The sequence below is a fragment of the Oreochromis niloticus genome, linkage group LG9 (assembly GCF_001858045.2).
Source record: "Oreochromis niloticus isolate F11D_XX linkage group LG9, O_niloticus_UMD_NMBU, whole genome shotgun sequence".
Lineage (NCBI taxonomy): Eukaryota > Metazoa > Chordata > Actinopteri > Cichliformes > Cichlidae > Oreochromis > Oreochromis niloticus.
The window spans coordinates 16,391,262-16,418,790 of record NC_031974.2 but is presented as its reverse complement, the minus strand read 5'-3'; the positions used below and the strand labels follow the sequence as shown (position 1 = coordinate 16,418,790).

The window sequence follows — 27,529 nt, the reverse complement described above, 5'->3', positions numbered from 1 at the left end:
GTTACCTCGTGCCACTTTTTGAAACTAGAAGCTTTGCTGTCCCCAGTGTGAACAAATATTTAAGAACTGTATGTAAAGTCTGAAAATGGAAGCGGTTCTCTCTTTGAGAATGAAAGGAAGTGAGAGGATGATTTACAGCTTGTTTTCTCTGTTATTACTCTGCAAAGTGCTGCGCGGGCAAGAAAACATCTGAGGAGGAAATAAACATCAAATTTAGGCTGATTGATACAGTCTGTTTTATTCTGATTAGCAGCAAACTGCAGGCTGACAGAACAGCAGACACATAAACAGACATACGATGAAAATATGCATTTCAAATTGTTTTCAAAAAAATATAAGCGAGTGAAAGCTTAAAAGAAAAGTCCCACCATATTTCTTAAGTCAAGTACTCAATCTGTATTTGTTAACATAAATATAGAAAGGTTGAGACACGAACTGAGTAACGTACGCCATCAAGAAATAAATACAATGCAGGAGTTTAGCGAGCCTTGGAAACTTTGCATTCCTGGTATTAATCCAAACCCTTCAAACAAAGGTGGCTGGGGAAGATCGACCTTCAGGAAAGCAGACCAAGCAAAACAAAATAAAGCAGAAAATACATTACACGGAAACCTTTTTTCTTTTAAAGTTGGAACTCATAAATGCAGAATCTCATTCAAAGTCTTCACAGAAGATTCATAAATAACCCTGTTGGGGGGAAAAAAAAGACGATTAGCCAAATTTAATTATTATTATTATTCACAAGTTATCAAAACAAAAACATCAGATTTCCTCCTCGCTTACCTCTGGACGTCTGTACTGTCTGCAAAGGTGACTGCATGTTTGTAAAGCTGCTGCTGGACAGACACAGCTGCGCTCTTCAAGCCCGCTTTAGACTGTCCGGCTAACAGGCAGCAAGTACGATGTGTCGTTAGGAACAGAGGGAAAAATATTCAGTTTTGAAGTTTTACGTTTTTTGGTCGTGGAAGCTCACCGTGTTTGATGACCGCCAAGACGTGCAGGACGGCTGCGAGTTCAACGAGATTGCCGATGGCCTCAGAATCCACAGATGTGCAGACCTCTGCCAGAAATGCCCTAAAAGAAGCAACAGCAAACCATTAAACTCTGGAATACTCATTCATGGAAGTTAATGAAAAGAAACTTTCAATACTGACCTGGTAACAGGCTGTGACTTGAGGATGACAGACAGCAAGATCCTGGACAAAGGAGGCATGTCGTCCACTGACTCTGGGATGATCACCGCCTCAGGATGCTCAATCTTTAAAAAACACGAACACAGCTGCTCATTAATATTTTCCAATAAGTCCCACATCAGTCTCGGAAAATGCAGGATAACTGTTTATAATCTGAGTGCTTCCATTATGCTGCTACCCTCCTCTGTCAGCTCGCACCTTCTGAAGCAAATGTCTCTTCTCCACGACGATGACAGCAAATAAAGTAGAGAAGACCCCGCTGAGAGGTGCTCGGTCCCAGAGTTGGGCCACCTGGAGGAAGTCCGTCAGACCGGGAACAGCTGACTGACAGAGCTGCATCAGAGCAGGAAGAGAGAGGTTAAAGCTCAGTTACCGGAACAGCCAGGTCCATCAGAGACTTTAATAAATAAAAATTTTGAAAAACCTGTTTTCCTTCCTCTGGATCCTTCCTAAGGCGACGGGCCAAGAGCTCTATAATCTTCTGGAAAATGTTAGACACCACACCTAAAATAACAGTGGTTGGATCCTCCTGATTCTCCTCAGGCTCCTTGCTGTCCTCAGATGCATAGCTGTTTGCCACCTCCTTCAAAATTGGCAACACTGCAGGGATGCACAGGTAGCCCGCCTCTGAAAACACAAAGCAGCGTTAATTTCATTACGAAATCTTCAATTTTCGTCAGTTTTTCTCAACAACCTTTTTTTTGAACTATTAAGTTGTGTAGAACTGCTCCGGGGAAACCAGTGCAACGTTTTACCTCCCACTCTCCCCGTTTTCCATGAAAACGCGATGGGAGGAAGAGAAGAGTAGACATGTGGATACATTTTGCATTTGATGTCATTAAAAATATGATGCTTTGTAAACCATGCGGAGCAACTCTCTACTTTGGGTGATGTAGGCTATTTTCAGAGAAACAAAAGTCCTGGCATTTCTCAGTGTACCTACAGACATGCAGACCATCTGAAACGCTCACCTGAGAGGAGGATGAGCGAGCACAGGTGTAGGATTTGACCCCTGAATGTCTCATCACCCAAACCCACGAGCAAAACGTCACGGCATACTGTCAGGAAGCTCTGTGAAGAAAACAAAACAAAAACAACACATAGAGATTACACCCACTCTACACGTTAGCGTAATGCTAATTTTTATGTCCAACACAAGCAGGTTTATTTTCAACACTCGCAGTGACAGGCTAATAAAAAAAAACACGGAAACAAACAGATAATGCTAAAATGAGATAATAAAGCTATTTCACCACGGCAGTATTAACTGGAGGAGGCATGTACAGAGTGTGTGTGGACTGAGGCAGAACAATCAATGAAGAGTCTAAATTTACCAAGCAGAACAGAAAGTCCTGGGAGCAGGAGGAAAAAAGGCTCCACAAAAACCTAATGTTCTGGATAACAACATAACTCAGCCTCGGCTCTGTGTGCCCGGGTGAAAATGAGTGAGTTAACAATCGAAAGTGGCAATTTATGCATGAGGAGATGTGATTTAATTCGCCTGTAACAGAAATCTTTTGCTTGGATTGACTTTACTCGTCACGTAAACCACAACCATTCGTCACAAACAGACCTCACATCTGAATTTATGTCTGCTATCCTTTGAAATAGCTAATAGGTATTTCTTTAAACAGACAGGCTGATGACCCATCATGTGAGCCTAATTCACACATTTGTGCAGAATGGAAACGAGAGTCTCGTCTCCCTTTTAATGGAAACCACACACATTTTCCTTATTTGAACAAATTAAATGCCTCAATATTTTCAAACCCCTGCTAAAAAAAGTAGCTCGTGATATAAACATATGTTCACAAAATGAACTGTGGAGCTCACCTCGGTTATCTCTGCAGCCAGCGGCTGTGGCTGAGATTTCTCAGAGTCCTCGCTGTCATCATCGCTACGTTTCGCTAGAAAGGGCAGCACCCTGTCGGCTACCCATGCAGCCACATGCTCCAGAGAGAGCAGGTAGTCACGGCCATCTGACAGCTGAAAGAGAGAGAAAAGGTTTCATTTTCTTTTTTTTTTTATTCTTTTTTCACAATTAACGAGAGGGGGGGCAGGGGAATAAAAAAAATCAACCCATGGCCACATTTAGCTCACAAATCTAATGGTGTTTTCACACCTGCGCCTTTTAAATCAAACTCTGGCTCGTTTTCCCCTTTGGCGCAGGTCATTCCTGCGGATGCGAACACGGTAATTACACTCAGGTGTAGACCAAAACACCTGAGCTGAGACCGTTTGAAGGAGTTAGTCTCAGTCCAGCTCCTAACAAACTCCAGAGCAGTTTGTGAGAACTTGATCCAACATAACAACAAAATATCTGCTGCAAATCTGAGCTAAAAGCCTTCCCATGAGGTAAGCTTTGCATTCTGGGATGCGACGGCTTACTACAGATGTGTTACTACAGTCCAGTGTTGCCTGAAATATTAACTATTAAGGTGGAGAGTCTAATGACAGAAAGTGCTATAAGCCTCACGTTATGTTGCAGATGTGCGCCAAGGCGGCCGTGGTGCTTGAAGGCGCTCAGTGCCGTCTCCACGCTGGCATGTTTGGGGTGTTCTGTGGTGGAGCTGAGATGACTGTAGAGCACCAACTATGGAGACAAAAATGACAGAAAACACACTTCTTATGGAGGAACCGTTCACACTTTTCTGTCATTCAGTTCAAATACTGTACTGAATGACATCCATAATACCTTCCAGTTCCCCAGAACTATATGCAGCTGCTTCAGTGGTTTCGGACCGAGAGCCAGGACCTTCTCACGTGTTGAAGTGTGGCTGAAAAGGTGCTCCAGGTAAGCCAGCGCCAGGTCGGGTTTGGCTTCCACCGTCTCCATGATGCACACCTTTCGACCACTGGTCGCTTTGTCCTCAAGATGACCACAAAAAAGGAGAACATTTTTTTAAAAAGAATAGAAAATCTAACTTTTCTTTTCATGAAAAAAGAAAAAAAAATTACATTCAGAACTAATTTCATTTTACTTTTGAGTGCCAATTTCTACAATAGTACAGAGAGAACCCAACAATGCTGTGAGCAAACATTTGGTGACAGTGGGGAGGAAGAACACTCTTGACAGAAAGTTAAATCGTGGAAGAACAGCAATCTGTCACGAAAGGAAATAAAAGATGAAAGAAGAGGAGCACAGAGAGACCACAAACAAACAAGATATAACACAAACTTTGTGAGAGAGAGGTCAAAAGTTAGAGGCAGTCATTGTAGATGAATGCAAGAGGAGTGAAAGAGCAGTATATCTAAGGGGAGCTTCAGGGTCACCTGATCCAGCAGTAATCATAAGCTTTATTAAAAAGTCTAATCTTAAACTTGTGTGTTCTGGAGACAGACAAAGAAGACTGCAAAGATGTCAGGCATGGCATAAAGTGACTACCTTCTTGGGCAGGGAGTCTGTGAGCCAGTCAGTGATGAGCTCGAGGATGTTAGCAGCCTGGCCCCAGCTACAGATGCAGTCGAGCAGCTGGCTGTACTGTGTTGGAGCAGCTCCCGAGTCCATCCTCCTTAGTCTGGACATGACTCCACAGCTAGGAGTAAGAAAGCAGGATGAAGGAGAGGATTATCCAGGATCTTTTTGGTAAAAGACAAAGCAACAAAAACATAAAAATCTGAGTCAGGAAAAAAAAAAAAAAAAAAAAAAAAAAGCTGTTCACCTGAACATTGGCACTGCGGTCGGGGGCATAAACGAGGCCAGCTGTATGAGAGGAACAGTAGCTCGCTCATCCTGGAAAACAAATCATGACTGCTTAGATTTATTCAGGGGACAAAAAAAAAACCAACAGCACCACACTGCAGTGGATGTACCTCAAAGGCCTGGAAATACTTGGACATGACAGACCCAAACTTGGCACAAGTATACTTCTGGGCCTCTTCATTTTGTTTCAGGGCTTTCGAGACACTTCTCCACAGGATGACCACGACCTCCAGCAAACTGGACACGATGGCCATGTCTTTCCCCAACAAGGCAGGTGACGCCTGCTGAGATGAACAAACACACAGAGGACACAGCCTGAGCCCGTGTTTCAGCACATTTTCTTCTTATCTCTGCAGTTCCACTAGTGGCCACACGAGGCTGGATTTAACCCTTTACAGCAGAAATAAACATGTTTACACCCTGGAACCAAAAGAATTTCACCTCTGTGAAGTCCTGATAACTGCATGGGTGGTTATTTTTACACATCTCCTTCAATTATATTATGCCAAGGCTTAAAATAATGAATTATTAAGTGCAGGGCTCCTCTGACTGACAACACAGGCGGCTGTAGCCACTACCTGTCTGCTAGGCCTCCCCTCCACTAATTAAAGTCAATGATGTGGACTTAGAGACATGTTTGTGCCATTTGTGGCTTTTGAAGTGTTTTAATGTAATTATGTGACTAATAATAATGCTTCCTATGGAGTTAATGGCACAGCTGGTCCAAGAAGTTTCTGCTCAGTTTTTTTTGTTTTGTTTTTGAGTAAATCTTTACTATTTTTTTTTTATATATTAATACTCATGTGCAGGTGTCTGTGTGAGGCACTCATTCAGTTTGTGGATGCAGCTTTTTTTAAGCACTACACTTTCTATTCTAATTACGGACACTTTTCACTGTGAAAAACAAAAACAGCAAGAGCCAGTTTGCTAAAACAGGAAACAAACAGTGGGTGGCAACGAGGTGGGGATATTAGTCTTTTATATACATACTTCCATGGTCTATTGTTTCAATCAATCAAAATACCATCTAAATAAATTCAGATTTGACTTAATGCGTGCACATAAAATGGTTTAAATTATAAAAATCAAAAGCTAAATTTTGGGAGATGCTTCCCCTGTCCTAAAGTCAATCTGTGTGTTTCCGTCTTACTGCGCTGTTCTCTTTGTTGCTGTCATTGATGTCAGTCATGTCACAGTCAACCTGGATGCAGCTGTTCAGGACGCGACGAATGGCCAACATCAGCTTTACTGGACGAGAAGATAAAATGGTACAAGCAAATTTTAAATACCAAAAACACAGCATGCAAAAATAAATCAGGTTTTGTTGCGTTGCTGTGCATTTACTTATGTTAGTGGGTGCTGTGTGTCTGTAAGCAAACTGGTAGAATTTCCTGGCAGCCATGGGGTTCATCTGGATGAGGGTGATGCAGCGGTTACACCACTCCTTCTCCGACTCGTTCACCGGGAAGAACGACTTGAACAGCAAGTCGACGATACGCTTGGAAACCGAGTGTGAGTCAATAGCAAGGCGGGCCAGCAGGTGGTCCATGTTGCACACGTCCCAGAACTGGAGATTGGTAGATGCAGGAGATAAATGAGAAGTAAAATTTGTGTTAACAGGCATCTTTGGATTCCTCTGTTTCAATGAAGGACAGTAAATGTCTTCAAAACTTTCCCTTGTATCCAAAAATATTTTTTTTAAAAAGCTTCCATAGCAACGTCACACAGCGACAGCCTGTTTAAGCTTTTAAAAAAAACCTACACATACATTACCTTAGCAGCACGCACTGCCTTGACCTTCATAAGCATGTCGAGGAAAGCTATCCGGACTTTCTCTGAGTTATCATGAAGGCTGTATTTGAGAGTAGGTAAGAGTTTCTCCAGAAGTGGATGGCTGAGAGCGTTGTCCAGGACAATAGTCAGACACTGGAGAAGGAGGGTAATTACACAAACCACAAGTCATTAAGTAAATTATCCATGACTCATGCAAATCCAACGACAGTTATTCTGCATAATTAACTCAATACTGGCAAAATGTCACGACAGCGATTTCTTTCTCTTCTTTCAGGAAGGGAAAGAAGCCACATTTTCCACCTTGAACACTGAGCAGCGGACATCAGGGGAGCTACTGTCAGCCGCCAGCTCCGCCACCAGCTTCTTCGCGAAGTCTGTGATGATTGTAGGTGGGAGGAGCTCCCAGCATTTAGCCAGGATCTTGCAGACACCCAGGGTGGCGTTGGAGCGCACTGTCGGGTGAGGATCATCAAGGAGGTTCTGGGGATGACAATAAGTGACAGTTACGATTGTTGTTGCCATTTTAAGCTGACTTTAAAGCCACATAAAGACCATACAGTCCGCCTCGACTTATTTTGTAATTTGGCTGTAAAATTACAAATTCATTTTCATCTTCTCATCTTTTAGGAACCATTTGAAATTTCTGTCATAGTTTGAAGTGCACGTGCTAAAATGAAGGTGTGCCTGTATTCTGTCTGTGCTCAGACAGCGCTACCTTAGAAATGCTTTGTGCTACTGAGATACACCAAATATTCCCTTAAGGCCTGGCGGGGGTTTGAGAGATTCTCACCATTGCTGTGTCCAGTTGCTTTTGAATGTTCTCGTCTATCTTCTCGTTGCTTTCACTCGGGTCGTAAAATGGGAAGGCCTCAGTGAAAAGCAAAGTGGAATTTGCACGCACCTCAAAGTTAGGAGCCTGAATAAATCAAACAGAAACATATTAGATTAGAATTAAATGCCCCAAATTCAGGGTTCAGCTGGCTCACGATGGGCCTTTTGGGAGTGACTGTGCATATAATCTTAACTGGTCTGTATTTACTTAAATGTGTGGATCTTCCTTATTAATGAATAATATTCTACTTTTTTTTTTGCTTGAAAGTGAGGATAAAACCTGTATGAAGGACGCGTACACTGAGAGCTTTCCAAAGTATGGGCCTGTAGAGATTATAGAGCATCTTGTCCACGTTGCGGCAGTCCTTCCTCGTGTGGAAATAGCTCACAATCTGCATATGAGACAAAGAGAGCAGAGAATGACATTGCATACGATGAATATGAGGACTAAAAAAACATCTTTAAAACAGGCAAATTTTTTATTTTACAGTCTACCTGTCGGACTTTGGAATGCACAGGAGAAGATCTATGAAGGAAGATCGCGTTCTGCATAAAATCCTGAATGCATAAGCTCTCGATCTTCTCCAAGAACTCCCCACTAGCCTTCTTCCATGCTCTGAAGTAGATCTCTGCAATATGAGTAGTCATGGGCCTGAATGGAAGAGTTTAGTTGTTATTAACATGAAAAGAAAAGTGAGCGTGTCGGCGAGAAAAGAGTGGGGTTCTTACTTGCTGTAAAACTCCAGCTGGTTTTTGATTGTGCCGTGAATAACCCAGATGAAGTTGATGTTCCAGCTGAAAAGAAACACCAGGAATCGCTTTCCCTGTGACAATATACACATCATCAGACTGACAGCTCGAGAGGGAAGCCACGATGATAAAAATAAATAAATAAAGCAGGGAGTGAATCGTGAAAACAAGCACACAGCGGCTGAGCATAACTCACATCATCGTTTCTAATGTGAGCAGGGCGGTGAAAGCACTGAAGCAACAAGTCGATTATCTGCTTGTTTTCTTCTGATGTGTAGTCAAGACTCAAAAGCACGTCATGGAGCCTCCACACTCTCTGGATCTCAGCTCCCTGACAAGAGACAAAAGATCACAAAGGTTACCAGTTATCAGCAGACTGCTGTGAGACGCACTGGCTACTGATGGAAAACATTTCTTTCAGAGTGAAAACATGCTGAAAGAGCTGAGGAGCTGACATGTGACTGAGGGGTTACACTCACTGGTTTCTTGAGAATGAAGCTCTTCTGCAGAGACACAAAGAAAGCCGTGCGCCCAAACCGTTCTTTCTCCTGCAGCCCTTTCTTCCACCAGGCCTCACACAGTGCGTGGATGTGGTTCTGCAGAGGTGCCTCTGAGACAGGAAGCGACACCAGTACATCTGAAGGACACACACACACACACACACACACACACACACACAGATGCTTATTATTATTTAAGCTTTTCTGAAAAGGCAAGGATCCTCACATGGCAATTAGACTGCAAAGGTAAAACATGTGACTTTCTGGCCTCATTGCAGAATAAAAGCATTTTCACTGAAACGTCCACGATTCATCTCATAAACTGAGCAATTATGATGGTTTCTCAGGTTGTTTTTTCATAACTGGTAAATGGATTGGTACTTATAATTGCTGTTTTCTACTCTTACAGGATAATCAAAGCTCTATAATGTACATATTTATAAGTTAGGTATAAATATCTATCTATCTGAATGGGAAGAGCATCATATGCAACTCATTTGCTATAAAAATGTGCAAAAAACATAAACACTCACCGTGAAGACGTCGGGTAATTTCCAGAAGGGGGCTATAGGGGTCATCGTCTTGTAAAACCTGCAGAGACACTGTAGAGACGAGCGTCACGCCGTCCACAACAGCCACAGCGTGTTTCTGGGAAAAAAGTTAATGCACCAGATGTTAAAAAATACAATTAAGCAAAACGTCAAAAAACTTAAAAGCAATGTGATATTACAAACATCAACATAGGAGTGCTTTGCATACATCTAGTTCTTAATATTAGAATAATATCACTGACAAAGACTAAGCATGGGGTCAGTGAGCTGATCCTTTTACTCACAGAGTCTGCAGTGGGCTCCTCCTGCATGTCCTCCTCCTCCCCCCTGCCCTCCCAGCGCTCTGGTGGAAACTCCAGCAGGATGTCCCGAAGCAGAGATGCCAGTCTCCTCCACAGGGCCTCTCTCTGCTCTCTGGGCATCTCCTGCAACACCTCCTCCACATCGAAGGGCTCAGCTTTGTCCTTCTGCTCAGATTTATAGACAGACAGGCACAGCTTTGACTGGACAGCCACATGTTTTGTACATTTAATAAAAATATAATACCTGAAGAAATGATTTTTGTCTGTTTAATCAAACTATAATTCCAATGTCAATTGTGACCTCCATGTTTATTAAAACAAGATATTTGAGAGAACAGGATGATCAGGATGCTATTATGCACATTTTATTTATACCTTTCAGCACATCCTTTATCTCTCCATAAAAATCCACAATTTACTTCTCACCAGGCTGAGTCAGAGTTAGTTTAGGACAAATTTCTTCCTTTTTTTAATCCCTGGCTCCAGTCAAAATTGACCCAAATTATACTGCGAAGCCATCAAATATGAACTATACATGAGGGTTAAACAGGCTTATTATCAATAAATTATGCTGGGTGGTTTTGCCTTGCCTCTCTGTAACACTTGTGGACTTGCGTGGTGTGATTGCTTACTATCCATCTGTGACATAACTCTGAGAAAAGCCTCAGCTCGGGCTGCAGTGTGAGTACTGACAGGAAGTAGAAAGAAAGGTCATGTTTCTCTCATTTTGGCTTCTCTCCATTGACTCCCTGTTAAACCAAAGGTAGAATTTAAAATTGTCCTCCTCACATTCAAAACCCTTTAATCATTGGGCTCCATCACATTTTAAAGACCTCACAGTGTAAAACTGAGCACTTTTATTTCAGAGTACAGGCCTCCTACAGCTATAAAAGAGTACATTTGCAGAGCATTCAGCTGGATTCAGGAAGGGCAGAGCGTCTCTGCTTTAAAGTTGGGCTTAAATTATATTTATATACTAACGTTGCATGACATCAACTTTGTATCCTGCAGTTTGGGGGTTTTCCTCCCTGTACCTTTTCCCAGGCTGCTTGTGAAGCAACCAATTACATGACAGCAACTCAGTGCATTTAGACATGTAGACACACAACATGAACCACTGAAGTTGAAACGGAGCATGAGCACGTGGAAGAAAGGTGATTTAAAATACTTTGAATCTGGCGTGGTTGTCTGTGCCAGACGGGCTGGTCTGGGTATTTCAGAACTGCTGATCTGCTGAGATTTTACCACACAGCCATCTCTAGGCTTTACAGTGAGCTGCATTTCTCTGGGTGAAAATGCCTTGGTGACATCAGAGGTCACAGGCAAATGGCCAGACTGCTTTAAGTTGATAGGAAGGCAACGGTAAGTAAAATAGCCACTCATTACAACCAAGGTATGCAGAAGAGCATCTCTGAATGCACCACACGTCATACCATAAGCAGATGGGCTACAGCAGGAGAAGACCACACCAGCTGCCAGTCCTTTCAGCCGAAAACAAGAAACTGAGGGTACAATCTGCACAAGCTCACCAAAATTGGACAGTAAAAGATCAGAAAAACGTTGCCTGATCTGATGAGTCCCGATTTCTGCTGTGACATTCAGATGGTAGGGTCAGAATTTAGCATAAACAACATGAAAGCATGGATCCATCCTGCCTTGCATCGATGGCTCAGGCTGCTGGTGATGTAATGGCCTGGGGGATATATTCTTGGCACACTTTGGACCCATCAGCTTCAGTTGAGTATGGTTTAAATGTCACAGCTACTGGAGTCGTGTTGATGACCATCTCCATCCAATTATGGAAACAGTGTCCCCATCTTCTGATGGCTGCTTGCCATGCCACAAAGCTCAAATCACCTCCCACTACTTTCTTGAACATGGCAGTGAGTTCACTGCACTCAAATGTCCCAAACAGTCACCAGATCTCAGTCCAATAGAACAACTTTGAGATGTTGTAGAACAAGAGATTCTTATCATGGATGTGCTGCTGACAGATCTAAAGCAACTGTGCATCGCTGTCATGTCAATATGGAGCAAAATCTCTGAGGAATATTTCCATCATCTTCTTAAATCTCTGCCACAAATAATTAAAGCATTTCTGAAGGCAAAAGCAAGGTGTACCTAATAATAACAGGACTTAACACGATGAGTCTGTCTTAGCTTATTGAACAGGAGTGCGTGCACTTTCTTGATATTTCTGATATATTTTATGCTTGACTAAATCAAAGCCTATTAAAAAATAGTCTGAAAGATTTTTTATCGTCGTCCTGGTGACTTTTCCTTTGGTGTAAAGCCAAAACCTCTTTGGTGGGTATTAAAAAAAAAACATGTAGGAGGGAAAAATGCTTACTTTACAGACAGTAACAGTTTGTCAAAATTGGGATCGAAACAAGCATTTTCAAATAACTGGACTCCTTTTTTTATAACCCCCCATGAGTACACTCCGCATCTTAAACTTTAAATAGCATTTAATAGTGAACACAGCAACCATATTATTTGCATCTCATGTTTAGGACCTGACTTGAACACTTTCCTGTACTACTTACAGCTCACAGCTGTGTTAAAGAGGCTAAACAGGAGACGCTTCTGGGTGTTTTAGGATTAACTCGCATTGAGTTAGCTACTTACGTGAAGCTGAATAAAGCGAAGAAAGTCCTCCACATTTTCTTTACAGGTTGCTTCTAAAAATGCCTCTCGCTTGGACATGATTCCTGCTTCCAAAGCGATCCGAGGTAACCGTAAGTTTTCCTGTAATGCTGCTATGAAGCCGCTGTAGCGTTAGCTTGTCTCGCTGTAACAACTCCACAACAACAAATATGGCAGTCCGTTTGTCGTTACCGTCAAAAGTGCTAATTGCAGACGCCGGGTTGGGTGGTATTAAGGCTCACAATGATGCGCATTTGAATTAAGCAGCATTTCCTTCGTCCGTTACCTTTTTAGTAAGGCTTTTGTGAATAGGAAACAGTGAAATGACAGCAAGCCATAACAACAGTAAACCCGCGCAAATTTGGATAAAGTCGGTTCCACACGTCATCACGTTTGTTTCGACGCTGACGTACAGTTGCAATTCTCTGCTTTTGCCACTGGATGGCGGCAAACCACTACAGATGTTCTGTGTCTCAAAAAGCGTAAACGAGTGACATTTTCGTATTTCTTTTTCTGTGGATGATTCATATTGTGGATTAGACCCCAGTCAAGAGAAATTTCTTTGCAAGGCGCACACCAAACCTCACATAATATATCGTAATTCAAAGTGTTTATTATTCAGTCTTTGCTAGATTTACTATGCATTCAAGTGATTTCAGAATAATCGGAAAAAGGACAACTCGAAAAAAATCACGTCAATGCCAACTGAAGATAAAAAAAAACAAACAAAAAAAAACAATTAGGAAATTCCCTTAATTGCTTTTTAGGTACGCAGAAAGCGACAGGTCAAAAGTAAATATATAGTTGATTGTAAACGTTAAGATTAATGCTGCGAATTCATGTACCATTTGGCATCGTTTTGCTACCAGCTCCTTTGTATTATGGTATTAAATTGCTACTACTAATCTAAAAAAATATCAGCTTAGATTAAATGCACTGGTCCTTGTTAACCTTCCCATATGACCTGCTCCACCTCCTGAACTTCAGCCAACCTGAAACTTAGCAAATACATCTTGTTGTTCAAACGAGACCAAAATACAAGACATCATCCGTTTGATTTTCATATTCCAAATTTAAACACAACTTTAAACACAACAAAGTTGCAAAATTTGGGGAACATCACAGAAGCACATGAAAATGGGGTAATAAAAAATGCACACCAACTTTCACAAGATAAAACATGTATTCATCAAAAGCCATCCAAAATAATAACATTAAGAAGGCAAGTAAATTATATTTGTGTGGGTTTTTTTAAGGCACAGGATAGATAACCAGAAATGTATTTAACAGCTCCCATGAAACTCATAACTGCATGGCAAAAACATACACAAGCATGACACAGATGCATGATCTTCACACAGACTCTGGCAGCCCTGCTCATAAAATGCGAAAACTGTTGTCCCTGTTCATGTTTCTCAGTTTTTTCAACTTACATTTGGTTTGAAAACAGTCAAACCCTTATTCAAGTATCCTTTGCATAATGCACAGAGCTTGCTCATAGCCCTAAAATGTCCCCAAGTCTCATTCAGAATCAACCACTATTGCACAAATCTCCTAAAATATACACAGCACAGCAGTCATTTTATTCTTTGCATATCAGCATTCCATGTTCGTAATCAAGCATTTATAACGAGAGGTAAGCGATCAATCAACACTGGGTGACAAAGGAAAATCAAAATCTCAAATCAGGACTGCTACTTAAGCCTACATTTGTGTGCATCAATTCCTTTGGTTAGAGTTTTCTCAGACAACAAATGAAAATTCTTCACATTTTAACAAACCGGATACAAAGTCATAAGAATCGTGACAGATTTCAACACGACTCCTCCAAGGTAAGTATAATGCCATGAAAACCCCTGCAAATTCTTATAACTATATATATTTACATTAAAACACTGAAAACAGAGACAAGGCAGTAAGTGTGTTTGAACACATTAAAATATTTTACAACATCTTCCAATCAGGCTCATGAAAGATTAACAGGAAATTTTGACAAAAATAAAACTAAACATGCTGAAATTATTCCTGTTAACTAAATGGAAATTATATATGAATACAACAGAAGGATGTGCCCTTAGGTTAACAAGATAACTATGTTACAGCAGAGAGGTGGTGCCACTACGTGACGACGGGGTCTTGGATACTTTTTGTGGCTTGAGACGACAAACCATCTTCACTTAGATCATACCTGCAACAGAAAATGATGAAATTAGATATTTAAGGACAGAAATTAGCATTTTTTTTACCCCCAAGAATCAACTCAATGTTGCACAGGAAAAACATAAAATGCTAGTTTACCACTGTGTGATTCCTTTTGCTATGTCATCTCCACTTAAATCCACCAGAACCTGCAATTTTAGGCAAAAAACAAAGAAAAAGAACAAGAAATGTTTAGAATCAGCACCTGGAGTGAAGGCTGGAAAAGTAATAAACTACACTAGAGGGAAAACCTGCAGGAGATACCTTTCCCAGAAGCCCTTTGTGTTTGGACAGGATGCTCCCTCCATTCTTCACAGCAACATCCAGAGTTCTCCTGTGGAGCTCCACAATAGATACACTAAACTCAAACCTGCGAACACACACACGCACACAAACATAAGCATACACTTTTTATGTTTAGCATAAAATCCAGATTGTGTGTGGTCATTGTCTGGGCCTTCTCTACGTTTTCCCTTTTGTCCCTCTGCATTTTCTTGCAGGGTCCTGGTGGGTGAAGTTAATCAGTGTAAATGGGACCACCCGGCCGGTCTGCATTTAAGAGCTGCTTGTCTCAGGCTTTGCGCTACCTTGCTCTCCATCCACTTAGCACCATGCAATTTCTACGGCTGCCTAAAGATTCAGACAGTGCTGACTAAAGAGAGTGGGGACTAACAGCGATGTGGTGAACAGAAACAAAGACACTTAGCAACTTTGTAGCTGGCGGCGCAAAGTGGACGGGCTCCAAGTTAAACTTTTCTCAACTTTGGGGCAAGCCATGAAAGTAACCCCCAATGAGAGGATACTGTCGATTGATATAAGACAAGGTGGTAAATACAGTACAGGGATGCCAAGGAAACTGGAGCCGGGGATGTCCACTAGTGACCAACTGTCAACAAACAAACTGATGTGTGACAAATGAATTGTTTTACATGTGGACAGGGCTTAATCAGTCACGTATGGTCACAAGCTTTTGGGTAACGACTGAAAGAAAGAGATCACAGATACAAGCTTTCTCCGAAGGGTGTCTGGCTCAGCCTTTGGCTCATTTGAGAGGGGGGTAGAGTAAAGCTGCGACTCATCCACACAAAAAGAAGGTAGATGAGATAGTTCAACTATCAAACTGGGATGCATCATGGATGATGTGTACTGTCCTACTGGGTGGAGGCAATGGGGCAGATCCAGGACATGCTGGAGAGATCTGGAAGAGCTGGAGAAGGTGGCCCTGGAGAGGGAGGCCTGGGTATCACTGCTTTGACTAACAGAGCAGCAAAAAACGGATGGATGGATAAACAGGCGATTGAATGGGTTGAAACTGGGTCTTTGTCATGGCTCCGTGGCCAGACTATGACAAATATGGGGATTGTTCTGGTCCTTTAAACAAAAGGTAAGTCAAAGAAATTTGCAAACTGTATTAAATTATTTGACTTTGAATTCACAACAAAGCAGCATATACTAGTGTAAACTTGAGGCCTTGCGTGGTTTGTTTGGCTTGCTAACCACATTGTGGAGAGACAGATAAGTTGGTATTTCTGATTTGTGATTTCAACATGGTGCCAGTGGAGTTTAAGTAAGTGCCAGCAGGTGCTTAAGTGTTTGTGTGAGTCCATAATCTCTTTCTCTTTAACCTCAAGTCTTCTGTTCTAGCCACTGCACAGCTGTTGTTAACAATTTCATCAGCCTCCCCCGCTAATAGTTAAACTGCAAACCAGCATCAAGTGTTTCTGACATGGGCATACTGGCTCTCTAAGTTTGCACTAAGTCATCAAAACTTTGAAAACCCCTGCAGGCTCAAGATGGCTGATAATCAATACAACTGCATCAATAGTCAGCGGGACTAGGAAAGCACCGACGTGCTAACTCCAGCCTACACGAAGGAGCTGAATGATGCGATCGGGTTTCATCCATGAGGCCAAAAGATTTAGTCTGAGCACTGAAGCTCAACTGCAAACAAAAGTGTCCAAAACAAACAGAAACTTGAGGTGATGGATCCACAGCGGCCGAATGTGATACGAATCTCAGCTCAGCAGGGTCATATCGTCTGTGCAAGCTCTTTTCTTCAGTAATAAAATAGCTCTATTGCTAGAAAAAATAAAATATTCCGCAACTGCACCCTTGCTTCGTGTCTGAGTTCAAAAAGGACCCTGAAAATATAACTGAACAATAAAACTGGAAATAAAAGGAAAGCTTTGAAGGACTCTCAAAACACAGCCAGTTATCAAATTAATACAGCAGCATAACTGCAGCTAAAGGCAGAAATGTTCTCAGAGCTTGTAACAATCGGACACAGGTGAAGCAAAACAGCAGATCCTCAAAAATCACATTACGTTACAAATCTGCAAGGCATCTCAACAAGTACTGATGCAAACCCACGTCTGATCGTAAACAGGATTAAGAGTCCTCTTCATTGTGCTTGTCTTCCTCCTCCCCGTCCGACTCTTGTCAGGCAGCAAATAGAGGCGTATGAAGGGGTCCGAGCCGTCTTTGGTGAAGGCTATCAAGTTGCTGAGGACACACAGGACAAATGTGTTTTCACTCACATGTTGCCAGGCACATGTTGCTTGTTAAATCTTTACAGTTAGCAGCTCCACAGGAAAGAAAGTGATTTGAATACCAAGGGATGAATCTGCACAAACTCAAGTTAATGGCACAAAGAACCCAAAAACAAAAAGTCCTTCAAACCACTTTGTGTAAATTCAGTGTATTGTAGCAGTTTGGAGCTCACCGGCAGGAGTGCACCACCACAATGAGTTTATTCCTCTGGGAGCTGTGTCGAACAGTCAGCTGGATCTCACCCAGGGGGTACTGGCTGGGGGTCGAGCCACTATAAACACACCAAAGTCAGTCAGTGTCACGTCCAGGCGCTGCGGCCGAGTTTACAAAGTGCATGCATACAGGGACTGATTAATTGTTTGACGGGTAGGCTGATAAAATATTTATAAAGATGAATATTCAAAAATCACGATGACATTTAGATGGAGGCCACAGCAGAATTTAAATGAAGTTGATCGAAAAACAATAAGAAACCCTGAGATGAGCCAAGCTGGAAAAGCTGGAAAATAAACAATAATAAAAGTAATATATCATATCTGCCATTTACTTCTGCAGCTGATGAAGCCTTTGCTGAAGCTCCACGGTGGCAATAGGCAGGGAGGTATCCGATGCCAGGCTGGCTGTGGACTTGTTGTGCGGCAGGTGTTTCTGGGAGCTTGACATGGCGGTGGTCAGGTTGGTGGTACTGGAGCGATGGCTGGCTCCGTACGGCTCGCCGTCCCTGTCCTTGAGGGTGAGAGTAGAAGCTCCTATAGGATGTGAATGCGTGGGCGGAGGCAGCGGCAAATCTGAGGCTGATGGTCTCAGGGACGAGGCTGGGGGTGCCTGTGGCACGCCGGACTTGTTGACCTGGACTGAAGAAGGCTGGTCTGGGGACACTTGCTTCTCCAAGGACAGGATCTAGAGAAAGACATGAAGATGTTTAGTCGATTGAGAATAGAAAATAAGAAGTTAAAGTTAATGTAAGTGCTGTCATTTCCTGTGAAAAGTCTCTAAATTTAGCAGACCTTTCTAAACTGTGTTTTTTTAAAAAATTTTATTATGTTTTTTTAAGAGTCTGCAAATTAATTTCTCTTCTGAATGTCTTGATATGTTGGTTGTGCTTCAATATGGAGAAACTGTTTTAGAGCAGGTCAGTATTTTGATGCAGCTGCATTCCTTTTTTTAATTGGATCCCAGTGATTCAGTATAATATACTTCCTTTTGGTCTCAAGAAGGGCAATGCAGTTTGCTTGTTACAGCTTCCTGTGTTCCCAGATGGGAACAGGAGAAAATATCCTCATTAGCAGTATGTAATGGCTTTAGTTAAGGCTGAACTAAGCTATGGATGACAATGAGGCAAACCACCAAAGACTAACTGTCAAATCACTGGATTTAGTGCCTCAGGCAAAGAGATATAATTTTAGCGGCGCATCGTGAAAACGTCTACAGCACAAACAGCAATCGAATCAGAATCTCACTTCAATTTTCAGCGCGGTGATGCCGTGACAGCAGAGATGACGCTACGCCTGTTCCAATTTTCATTAAGCCACTAAGCCCCACAGTTTCAGAGTGAAAAATGCTGTTGACTAAATAAAAGAGAAATAAATCAACTCCAGAGTCTCAGATTTTCCGGAAGACTCACAAATGAATCCTGGAAATATTCCTCCAGAGTGTCAAACACGCTGACATCACAGTTCCCTATAAATGTGAATCCTGCAGCTTCTTATTTAAACTTGTTGAACTGCACTTAAACACCAGGGCTGTTTCTGCGTCATCCTGCAGTTAGAAAAATCTGCACTGAACGGCATCTCTGAAGGAATGTTACACACGCGACTTGTTGGCTTTGCAACTGATGGGCTGATAAAGACACACACCTGCGTGAAAAGGTCAATCCCAACCTGACTGTCTTTTACTGCATCATTCACAAGTTAGAACCTGCAAACATGTGGAACATGTTACGGAGCCGAGTCATTTTCATATATGTATCGACTCTCAAACTTCAAAGTCTGCTGCTGAACTCAGTAAATGAGCCGGGTCACTTTGTTCCCTGTAGGGAGAGTTGCAAACTACTCTGTAACTGCTACACTGACAGCAGTAATCAATAGCAAATACCCTAACAGGCTTCAGAGTATGCAGGACCACTCTCTTTCCTGAATTATTATGATAATCATTATCACAGGAAAAAAAATATAATCAGAATATTCCCAAAATTCACAGTCTATATAAGATATACTGTGATGTACTGCAAACAAATTAAACAGTTTATCTTCTCAAACATGACATGCAATCAGCACATCCAGTTAACAGTTTTGTTTACAGTTGAAGCTAGCCAGGTTGCCACTTAAGTAAAAATCAGTTTGCAAGAACAGTCACTGTTTTGTGTTTACACACTTTGTGAAAGTCGGGCTTTCAGGGCAGTGAGGCGGCTCTATTCTGCTCTTAATTGGGAGTTTACACTCCAGCAACTGCAGTAAAGACAGTGTTGCTGAAAAACGTCCCAAAAAGCCCGGCATTACCAGTCAAAATATACTGCATTAAATATAAATACTCAGAGGAGCCACAGAGGTCGTTAATTCCAGTTGGATTTTTTCTCTTATTATATTTATATTAACCAAAGGTTTGGTTAATATGATGATTATTAACCAAACCTTTGCCGCTAACTTTTCTCTGCTTAGTCTAAAATGCGTCAGATAAAACGTTTTCAACCAACCTCATGACATGGCTGGATTAATTGCTAACTAACCAGCTCCAACTGACACTATAAAGCATAACACTATAAAAACTGCCGGGCCTTTAAAGTGTCCAGCATTTGGATTCAGCTGGGAGCTTTTCTCAGATTTGACTGACTTCCTATGGAATGAACCCAGCCGTTACTTCAGCTGGTCGTGGACTAGAAATTAGATTTTTATAGAGGTAAATCTATCACTATTGTAAGCTTTTTCCAATTTATTACATACTCAATGCGCTGTATCTTTAATTTAGACATACTGTATCAGTCAGTTCTATGTGAATTAACAGATTGTGAACATCTGTTCTGGTCTCCTAAGCCTGAAATGAATAACCCATCCATCCTTAATGCATACAGGAGCAGTGAGAAGAGATTCAGCCTGTTTTTACCCTCAGAGCCATCTTAAGTTTGACGGTGGAGCTGGGCCCAGAATTCTTGAGGGGAAAACGCTGATTCAGCGTCATGTCCTTCTCCACCAGCAGGCTACTCAAAGGCACCGTCAAGTTACCCAGAGTGCATTTGTTCTTGTCATCTTTTACCTGTGCAAAAAGCAAAGATCTGCTTTTAGAAATGTCAGTTACTTAATCTGTGTCAGTGTACGATCTTATAAAGAAAACAGATGTTGTCAGTGACATTTTGAAGAGTTACCTCCACCTCGAGCTCCTGCCTCCTCGGGTTATGGACCAGGAATGAAAAACAATCTTCCCACAGGGGCTCCTTAGTCTTGTACCGGATCTTTATGGGCAGATAAGTAGCCATTTGCTGGTTGTTAATACAATGACAAATCTGATCTTATGCCTCATATAACATCCTCTGCTTGGTCTTCTACTCTCTACTCCAGCAGTTCTGTGTCTTCTTTTAAACCCCTAACAGTACTTGATTTACAACTTGAGGTTTCTAAAAAGCCCGATTATTCAATTTTACATACGTTTAACCCCAGACAACCAAACACCTCACACTAAGTGAGGAGAGATTATTTTTATGGCTAAACTACCAACTTTACCACTGTACTGTATCAGTCATGTGACATAAGCTGAAGATGTAAGATGATCTGATAAAGAGATCTAAAAGTGCAAATCCAAAAAACATTTCTTGGCTTGGACTGGAAGTTTGTGAATCTAAAAATGTGGCTGAGTTTTTTTATGACTCATGTGTCAACAATCATGCAATCACAGAGTTCAAATTAAGATTACACAGTGCCACAGGGTTCATTTTACACAAAAGCAATAAATCCGGTGTCCCGCTTTCATCCCAAATGTAATGACAAACTTTTGAATTTGATTTGATTTCTCACTTAGTTTTTTTCTCTTTTTATGAGAATATTATTAAGAGAAAACTTGGAAAATTTAGAGATTTGAACCAGTAGCCCCCTCTAACCATGCAACTCAGCAAAAGTTTAATGATGTAATTTAATCATCTGCAGATCTACATCAAACCTCTGTCTGTCTAAATTAGGGTCTAATGAGTAATTTAACACCTCTCACCCAATTACTTCCTCTCAAAAAAGTGTGTTTCACTTTTTTGAGAGGAAGTAATTGGGTGAGAGGTGTTAAATCAATCATTCCTACACCCTCATACTGAAGCTGAGGATCGGCTCATGGTTTCATTGCTTCATTTTAAATCCAAAGTCCTGGAGCACAGAGCCAGTTTGAATATGAACGCAGGACTGTGTTCATACTCAAACACTTTCATAAGTGCAAACAGGCTCCATCGCAGTAAACCAACAGCTCATGCCTGCAGTAAAATCAGTCCAGCAGATCTTCCTCGTTTACATTTCCCTTCTGAATGCTAGGATAGAAATTTCCCGTGAGAAACAGCCAATCATCGTGTCAGACTGAAAGCTCTTAAGCTGTGCAGTTACTGGGTGTTGGTGGTAGCAATTCCTCATTTAATGTTCTTTATTTTACAACAACAATTTCATTTTATCTCTTTTTTAATGCTACAGTCAGAAGGAAGTATATCGCTAAAAGAACGCCTCAAATAGTAATTACATATAACAACTTGATTCCCCAGAAGTCGTTTTTATGACTTACTAAGTGACACATTATTCTCAGAATAAAATGCACAACTGCGAAAAAAAAAATAAAAAATCAACACGACATTCCAGGAATACAGAGCCACGATACAATGACACAGCATAATAACTTTAATGGATACTTCTATGACTCACCTTACTCTCAAGTGTTTTATGTCCAACTCTGAAATGAACATAGGGGCTGGGGTCGCTGGTATTCTTCTTAGCAGACTAGTAGAGAATCAGACAGAAGAGTGTTAGCGCCATGTACCCCACTGTGGCACAAAAATCAACTGAGGGACAACATAATTGCACTCAAACATTCAAACAGCAGCTCAAGTGGAGACTCAACCAAGCACACAATGGTGAGAGAGCCTGTAGTTCAAACAGGAAGGAGCATTACCGTACATTCTGACAAGCAGGGCTGCAGGCAGAGCGGCAACCAAGGAGACAGCCGAGCTTTGTCTCCTCTGCGGGCTAAATTTAGCATGCTGGGCTTTGACAGCCACGTATTATTCAGTATTCCTCTCAGAATAATAATACCCTACATATCTCCAGGCCAAAGTCTGTGACAACAGAGGAAAAGCCTTAATTTTCCCATCATCTAATCCTTTCTCTTGAGGATGCCACTTGAGTTTGACAAATGTTTCTCACCAGCATTACAATTAAGCCTCCCATTGAACATGCAGGCTGATAATAAAGACACTTTAACGCACCACGTATTGAACAGAAATACACAGAAATACTTTCACAAGGTTTGACATAATTCATACAATATCTGTTTTTAACTTGTTTAAACTACATGTCCAAAAGTATTGGGACACACCTCCTAATCTTTGTATTCAGGTGTTTTTAGTCCCCACAGCCACAGGTGTATAAAGTCAAGCATGCAGTCTATCTTTACAAGCGTTTGTGAAAGAACGAGTCGTTCTACAGAGCTCGCTTAGTTCAAGGGTGGTGCTTTAACAACATGCCACCGCTGCAACAAATCAGTTCACGACATTTATTTTTCCTACTTCAGATCATCTCTGTAGGGGTATTGTGCAAAGTGGAAGTGTTTAAGAATCACAGCAAGTCAGCCATACAGTAAATGAGCATGTAAAGTTACAGAGCGGGGTCTCTGACTGCTGAGGAGGATAGTGTGTAATAGCTGCGAATGCTCTGCTGGCTCTATAAGAGTCCAAATCCTCCTCTGGCATTAATATCAGCATATAAACTGTATGCTGGGAGCTTCATTTCATGGGTTTCTATGATCAAGCAGCTCCTCTAGGTGTAAAATGTAGGTAGCCTAGTACTTTTGTCTACATAGTAGATATTCTGTGTTCTATGTATAAAGTGTACTGTGAACGAAATGAATTCTTTCTGTGAAGGCAGAAACCCTGCCGTTCCTCTTTATCCATTTTCTTTTGTTTTTCGTTCATCACGCATGAGTTTAAATGTGTGATTAGAGAAAATCTCTTCTCCTCTGCTGGATTACAGTTTGTATCTTTTCAGTTGTAACTGACTGATTCTGTTTCCTTTTTTGACGTTATTGGAGGAGGAAACAGCTTTCTGTGACTGATGCGGTGTCAGACAGTGGAAGATGCAGCAATGGTGATTAAACGTCTGACATGCATTGTTTGATTTTGTATGAAGTATCTTTGTTTTGCTGTTTATTATTGCTCAATTATTAATAAATGAGAATCAGAATTTTGTGTGTATCATTTTCAGACTGTGACACGATGCTCATAGTGATTCTATTATGCACTAACAGAAACAGTAAGAGATTTTACATTACGTCTATTATAAAAACTTTTACAGCCTACAACGATACATATTAACCTATAACCAAATCACATATATGTTTCTACATTTTTTCAAATTAAATAATAACTAAGAATAAAATCAAATCTTTTTTTTAAATAACATGAAACATATGAGCCAATCAGCACGGGGTATGTGCATTAGGGAGTCCCATTACACTCATGCTATACTTCATGCACATGTGAGGACATATAGATCTTCATCTCATAGATTTTATAATCACAGTGTGCAGATATAACTATACCCACCATCTTTTTATGACCCGTCCGCACAGACTCTACACTGCATGGGCACCAACTGTGCATATGTTCTGTGAGCGGTCAAGAAAGTAGTATAATAAAAACAGCTAAGCATCCCTGGTGTCCTCAGCTGTCCACAATCACAAGGGAGCATAATCGGGGCCTCAGACTCTCATTGAGGTGCAAATGTAAATAAGTCAGGTGTGAAATGTGTCCTAGAGCATTTGCTTCTTTTCTTGTTTGTCTTAAACACACATGTGAAAATAGTGCAGACGTTTTTTGGCACTTGCTGCTCTTTCCTCCTGTTTTCTGCATGCATTACAAACATGTGGAGACATGTGCCCATTAAGATTTAACACGTGACCTACTACACAGAGGCAGCATGGTGTATTAGCTCTATTTTTTCAGCAACCTTGCTGTCAATCTTGCTGTCCGGACTGGCTGGTGACCCCTATAATTCCCACAGCTTCCAATGCTTTAAACTCTAAGTCATTATATTGGTAAAGCACCCACAAAAACAATTTCACTTGAATAGATTTTTATCTCAGCATGGACAGGCTGAAGGAAACAAAACGTAAAATGGTGTCAGACTCACAGTGGTTTTAAAGTCATTAATAAGAAAATAAGATGCAGCAGCTCAGTCTACCATCCAGCTAGCAGCCGGCCCTGCTGTCACGGTGACACAGACTGAATGACTGAGTGCAACAACAATCAGGAGTGTACTCCTGCTGCCCTGGAGCACCTGCTAAAACCCCAGCACAAGGCTTCAGTGAGTTTCACTGGCTCATATCAAACAAAGGGAGTGTCACAGTCAGTGTGATACAATAGGAGGCTTTAAACTTCCTAGAAGTAGGAAGGTAAATAAAAGGAAACAACTCGTCCTGACTAGAATTATGCAACACTGATTTTTGGAATGGTGTAACCTGAAACTAATCTCTGCTATGAACTGTTCTGTTGTAACACACTAGATCACCTGTTGTCATCACTGGTAAACAAGATAATGAAAGCCGGTTTCTACTTCTACCAGTCTCCTCACAGCTGCATTCACATAACATTTACTTAGACTAATCTGTGTCACTACCTAGTGTCTACTTTATCTGTGCATTTGTCAGGCAAATATGAGCTACAGCAGAAGAAATGTGGAAATGCTGGCCCAACGAGCATCTAGTCCTTATCCTGCATTCCTGAGCTTTAACATGATCAGGTTCTTCAACACAAAGGCACAAAAGGTGTTCTCAGAACTGTATTGTTCTATAGATGCTCCATTGTTAACTGCCTTTTTAAACAAAATGTAAAAACACAAATAACATCAAGTGAACCATCACTTCACTTTAGAAAAACCCGAAACCAATGTTATACGTCTGCATGCAAAAGTAGGGAAAATATGACAACGATTCAGGACGACACAACAAAGGCTCAGACGGTCAGTGCGATCATCCATCTTCATGCACATTTTTTCAAAACCCACAGTTCACTTTGCACGTTCACTTTGCACGTCTGATAGCCATCACGATCACATGACTCTGGATGGTGCACTTGAGGACCGGCACAGGTGAGACACAGGGTGTACGTTCTGTACATGCAGTCCATTTTTCCCACATTACCTTCAGGGCCTTAAAGACTGAGACTTGCTTCAACCCGTCATAGGTGAAATCTGACAGGTTGCTCTTTAAGCCACAAGGAGATTTGGGGGAGAAAATCACACCCACAGTTAGTAGGACGGGAATGACTCGGCATGGTTCAGAGACATGAGGGGGGGAAAAAGCCCACAAAAAACATGTTGAAATTTGTGCTGAAATATGAATAGCATGGATAACTGTTAAATAAATCAGACACAGCAGAGATTGGGCTGATATTGTAGCAGGGCAGAGAGCTAACAATGAAAACATATGTCAGAATAATGAGGATGTTGCCTATAGGGAAGACTTAAAGGTGCTGGATGTATTTTTTTTTATCAAGCTACAGACTTTCTGTATCTGTACAGCTATGCACTAATGTGAAACATCATTATGAGCTCTGCCAGCGGGCTCTTTGTACTCCTGACATTTTATACTCTGGCCTTGAACTAAGCAACTGATTAAGAAGAATATGCTGCAGGCTAACTAGCAGGCATAGTATAGCTGAGTCCTTCAAGTGAAGTGTCTGCCTCATGTTAATGGTTACTTTTCAGTAAACGTTCCAACACAACCATGCAGCTAACGCATGCTTTAAGATTCATGTTTGCACCGGCTCCTGTTATTGTTCAACCCAACCCAACATTGCATACTGCTAATGCTAGCACTAGCACTATAAAGGTGGAAAAGTACCGGGGGAACTCACACATATTGTTTTATACTCTGAAGTATTGCTCTCACAAAAGACTAGGCCAGAAGCTCTCCTCTCACTTAAGTTTCCACAGCCTAAGCTGCCTGAGAAGACGCTCTTGGGTGAAGAGGAAAGAAAATTAAGAGGAAACGGTGAAGTTATGAGAACTGAAAGAGCTAAAGTATTTATGTAATAAAGGTAACAAACTAATATCAGACAAGAGGTCAATTTGACCAATTTGGGTATTATAAAACATTTTCTAATCTCATCACATAAACTTCAAAAATACATTTAGTCAGCATTTTGAAGGTTCAAGTTTATCCTCTAACAAAGCAAAACAATATTGACCATTATAGCCCTAACACAGAATCCTTGAGCTTTACCGACACTTTATTAGGTATACCTTGTGAGTACCAAGTTAGACCCCATTTTGGCTTCAGGAAAGCGTTAATTGGTGGAAACATTCGTCTGATTTTTTGTTAAATACTGACATGATATTTTCACACAGTTGCTGAAGACTGGCTGACTGAACACCGATCATGGAAATCTTCTGTTCCACTACATAAAAAATCTGGTGACTGTGGAGACCATTTGAGTATAGTGAACTCATTGTCATTTTCACAGAGCCAGTTTGAGATGATCTGAGCTTTGTGACGTGGTGTGTTATCATCTAGGAAGCAGCCATCTGAAGATGGGTACACTCTGGTCATAAAGAGATGGACATAGTCAGCAACAAGTCGTCTGTGGAGTTTAAACGATGCTCACTTGGTACTAAGGAACCCAAAGTGTGTCAAGAAAATATCCTCCACAATCTTGGTTTCCTTTTTTTAGGTCACAGGAGTGGCACTCAGTGCTGCTGTAGCCCTTCAAAGTTTGATGTGTTGTGCATTCAGAGATGCTGTTCTGAACACCTTGGTTGTAACGAGTGGTTATTTGAGTTATTATTACCTTCCTACCAGTTTTAAGCAGTCTGGCCATTCTCATCTGACCTCTGGCATCAACTAGGGATTTTCACCCAGAGAACTGCAGCTCACTGGATATTTTCTCTTTTTCAGACCATTCTCTGTAAACCCAGGAGACGGCTGTGTGGGAAAATCCCCGTAAATCAGCACATTCTGAAATACTCAGACAAGCCTGCCTAGCATCTTTCTTCCCCATTCTGATGCTCAGTTTGAATTTCACAAGGCCAACTTGACCATGTGCACATTCCTATATACATTGACCTGCTGCCATGTGATTGGCTGATATAAATGAGTTAAACAAGTGTACCCAATAAAGTGTCTGGTAAGTATATAAAGTCCTGAAAAAAATATTTGAAAATGCTTTTTGGAGTAGACAAATGCAATCACTTCAGTCACAAATAAAAAAAAAACTACAATAAAAGTATGTGAATCTTCACTACACAGACCACTAATCCTTATTCAAACAAGAGCTACACTG

The 27,529-nt window shown here is 41.3% G+C and overlaps 2 protein-coding genes across 6 annotated transcripts in view; both read right to left on the bottom strand.

The window, feature by feature from the left end:
* Window positions 1-212: 212 nt before the first annotated feature.
* Window positions 213-12,673, bottom strand: ncapg2 (non-SMC condensin II complex, subunit G2). 2 transcript variants are annotated; one of them, XM_013264302.3, is made up of 26 exons: window positions 12,253-12,673; window positions 9,607-9,789; window positions 9,305-9,419; window positions 8,751-8,908; window positions 8,468-8,602; window positions 8,251-8,345; window positions 8,017-8,173; window positions 7,821-7,913; window positions 7,481-7,606; window positions 6,991-7,170; window positions 6,670-6,822; window positions 6,241-6,463; window positions 6,047-6,144; window positions 5,007-5,177; window positions 4,856-4,926; window positions 4,579-4,729; window positions 3,889-4,062; window positions 3,670-3,786; window positions 3,027-3,179; window positions 2,165-2,264; window positions 1,618-1,820; window positions 1,392-1,526; window positions 1,155-1,258; window positions 974-1,074; window positions 784-883; window positions 213-687 (listed from the first exon to the last, which is right to left on the bottom strand). In XM_013264302.3, the coding sequence occupies exons 1-26, from the start codon at window positions 12,328-12,330 to the stop codon at window positions 636-638; spliced, it is 3,426 nt and encodes a 1,141-aa protein (XP_013119756.1). In that variant the 5' UTR covers window positions 12,331-12,673; the 3' UTR covers window positions 213-635. The 2 variants fall into 2 exon arrangements, with proteins under 2 accessions (XP_013119756.1, XP_005448986.1); XM_005448929.4 differs by having other exon boundaries at window positions 5,007-5,180; window positions 12,253-12,672.
* A 633-nt stretch (window positions 12,674-13,306) lies between these two features.
* esyt2b (extended synaptotagmin-like protein 2b) overlaps window positions 13,307-27,529 on the bottom strand; it is a 38,800-nt gene continuing 24,577 nt past the window's right edge. The window contains exons 14-23 of one of the 4 annotated variants that reach the window (XM_005448932.4): window positions 26,105-26,206; window positions 21,900-21,974; window positions 20,378-20,464; window positions 20,119-20,268; window positions 17,567-17,919; window positions 17,192-17,290; window positions 16,840-16,971; window positions 14,734-14,839; window positions 14,569-14,618; window positions 13,307-14,458 (exon numbers count right to left, since the gene is read on the bottom strand). In XM_005448932.4, coding sequence (XP_005448989.1) covers window positions 14,389-14,458; window positions 14,569-14,618; window positions 14,734-14,839; window positions 16,840-16,971; window positions 17,192-17,290; window positions 17,567-17,919; window positions 20,119-20,268; window positions 20,378-20,464; window positions 21,900-21,974; window positions 26,105-26,206 — 1,224 coding nt within the window. In that variant the 3' untranslated portion in view covers window positions 13,307-14,388. Of the gene's footprint in view, window positions 14,459-14,564; window positions 14,619-14,733; window positions 14,840-16,839; window positions 16,972-17,191; window positions 17,291-17,566; window positions 17,920-20,118; window positions 20,269-20,377; window positions 20,465-21,899; window positions 21,975-25,389; window positions 25,453-26,104; window positions 26,207-27,529 lie in introns of those variants that run through there. The other 3 variants (XM_013277448.3, XM_005448933.4, XM_003439226.5) reach the window with 3 other exon arrangements.

What these genes read in the sequence shown, in the direction of transcription:
- ncapg2 (XM_005448929.4), bottom strand. Translation starts at nt 12,330, where the DNA reads ATGTCCAAGCGAGAGGCATTTTTAGAAGCAACCTGTAAAGAAAATGTG. An exon ending in TAGTTCTGGGGAACTGGAAG is followed by an intron (nt 3,787 to 3,888) that starts GTATTATGGATG and finishes TTGTCTCCATAG; the next exon opens with TTGGTGCTCTACAGTCATCT. An exon ending in CTTGGCGGTCATCAAACACG is followed by an intron (nt 884 to 973) that starts GTGAGCTTCCAC and finishes GCTGCCTGTTAG; the next exon opens with CCGGACAGTCTAAAGCGGGC.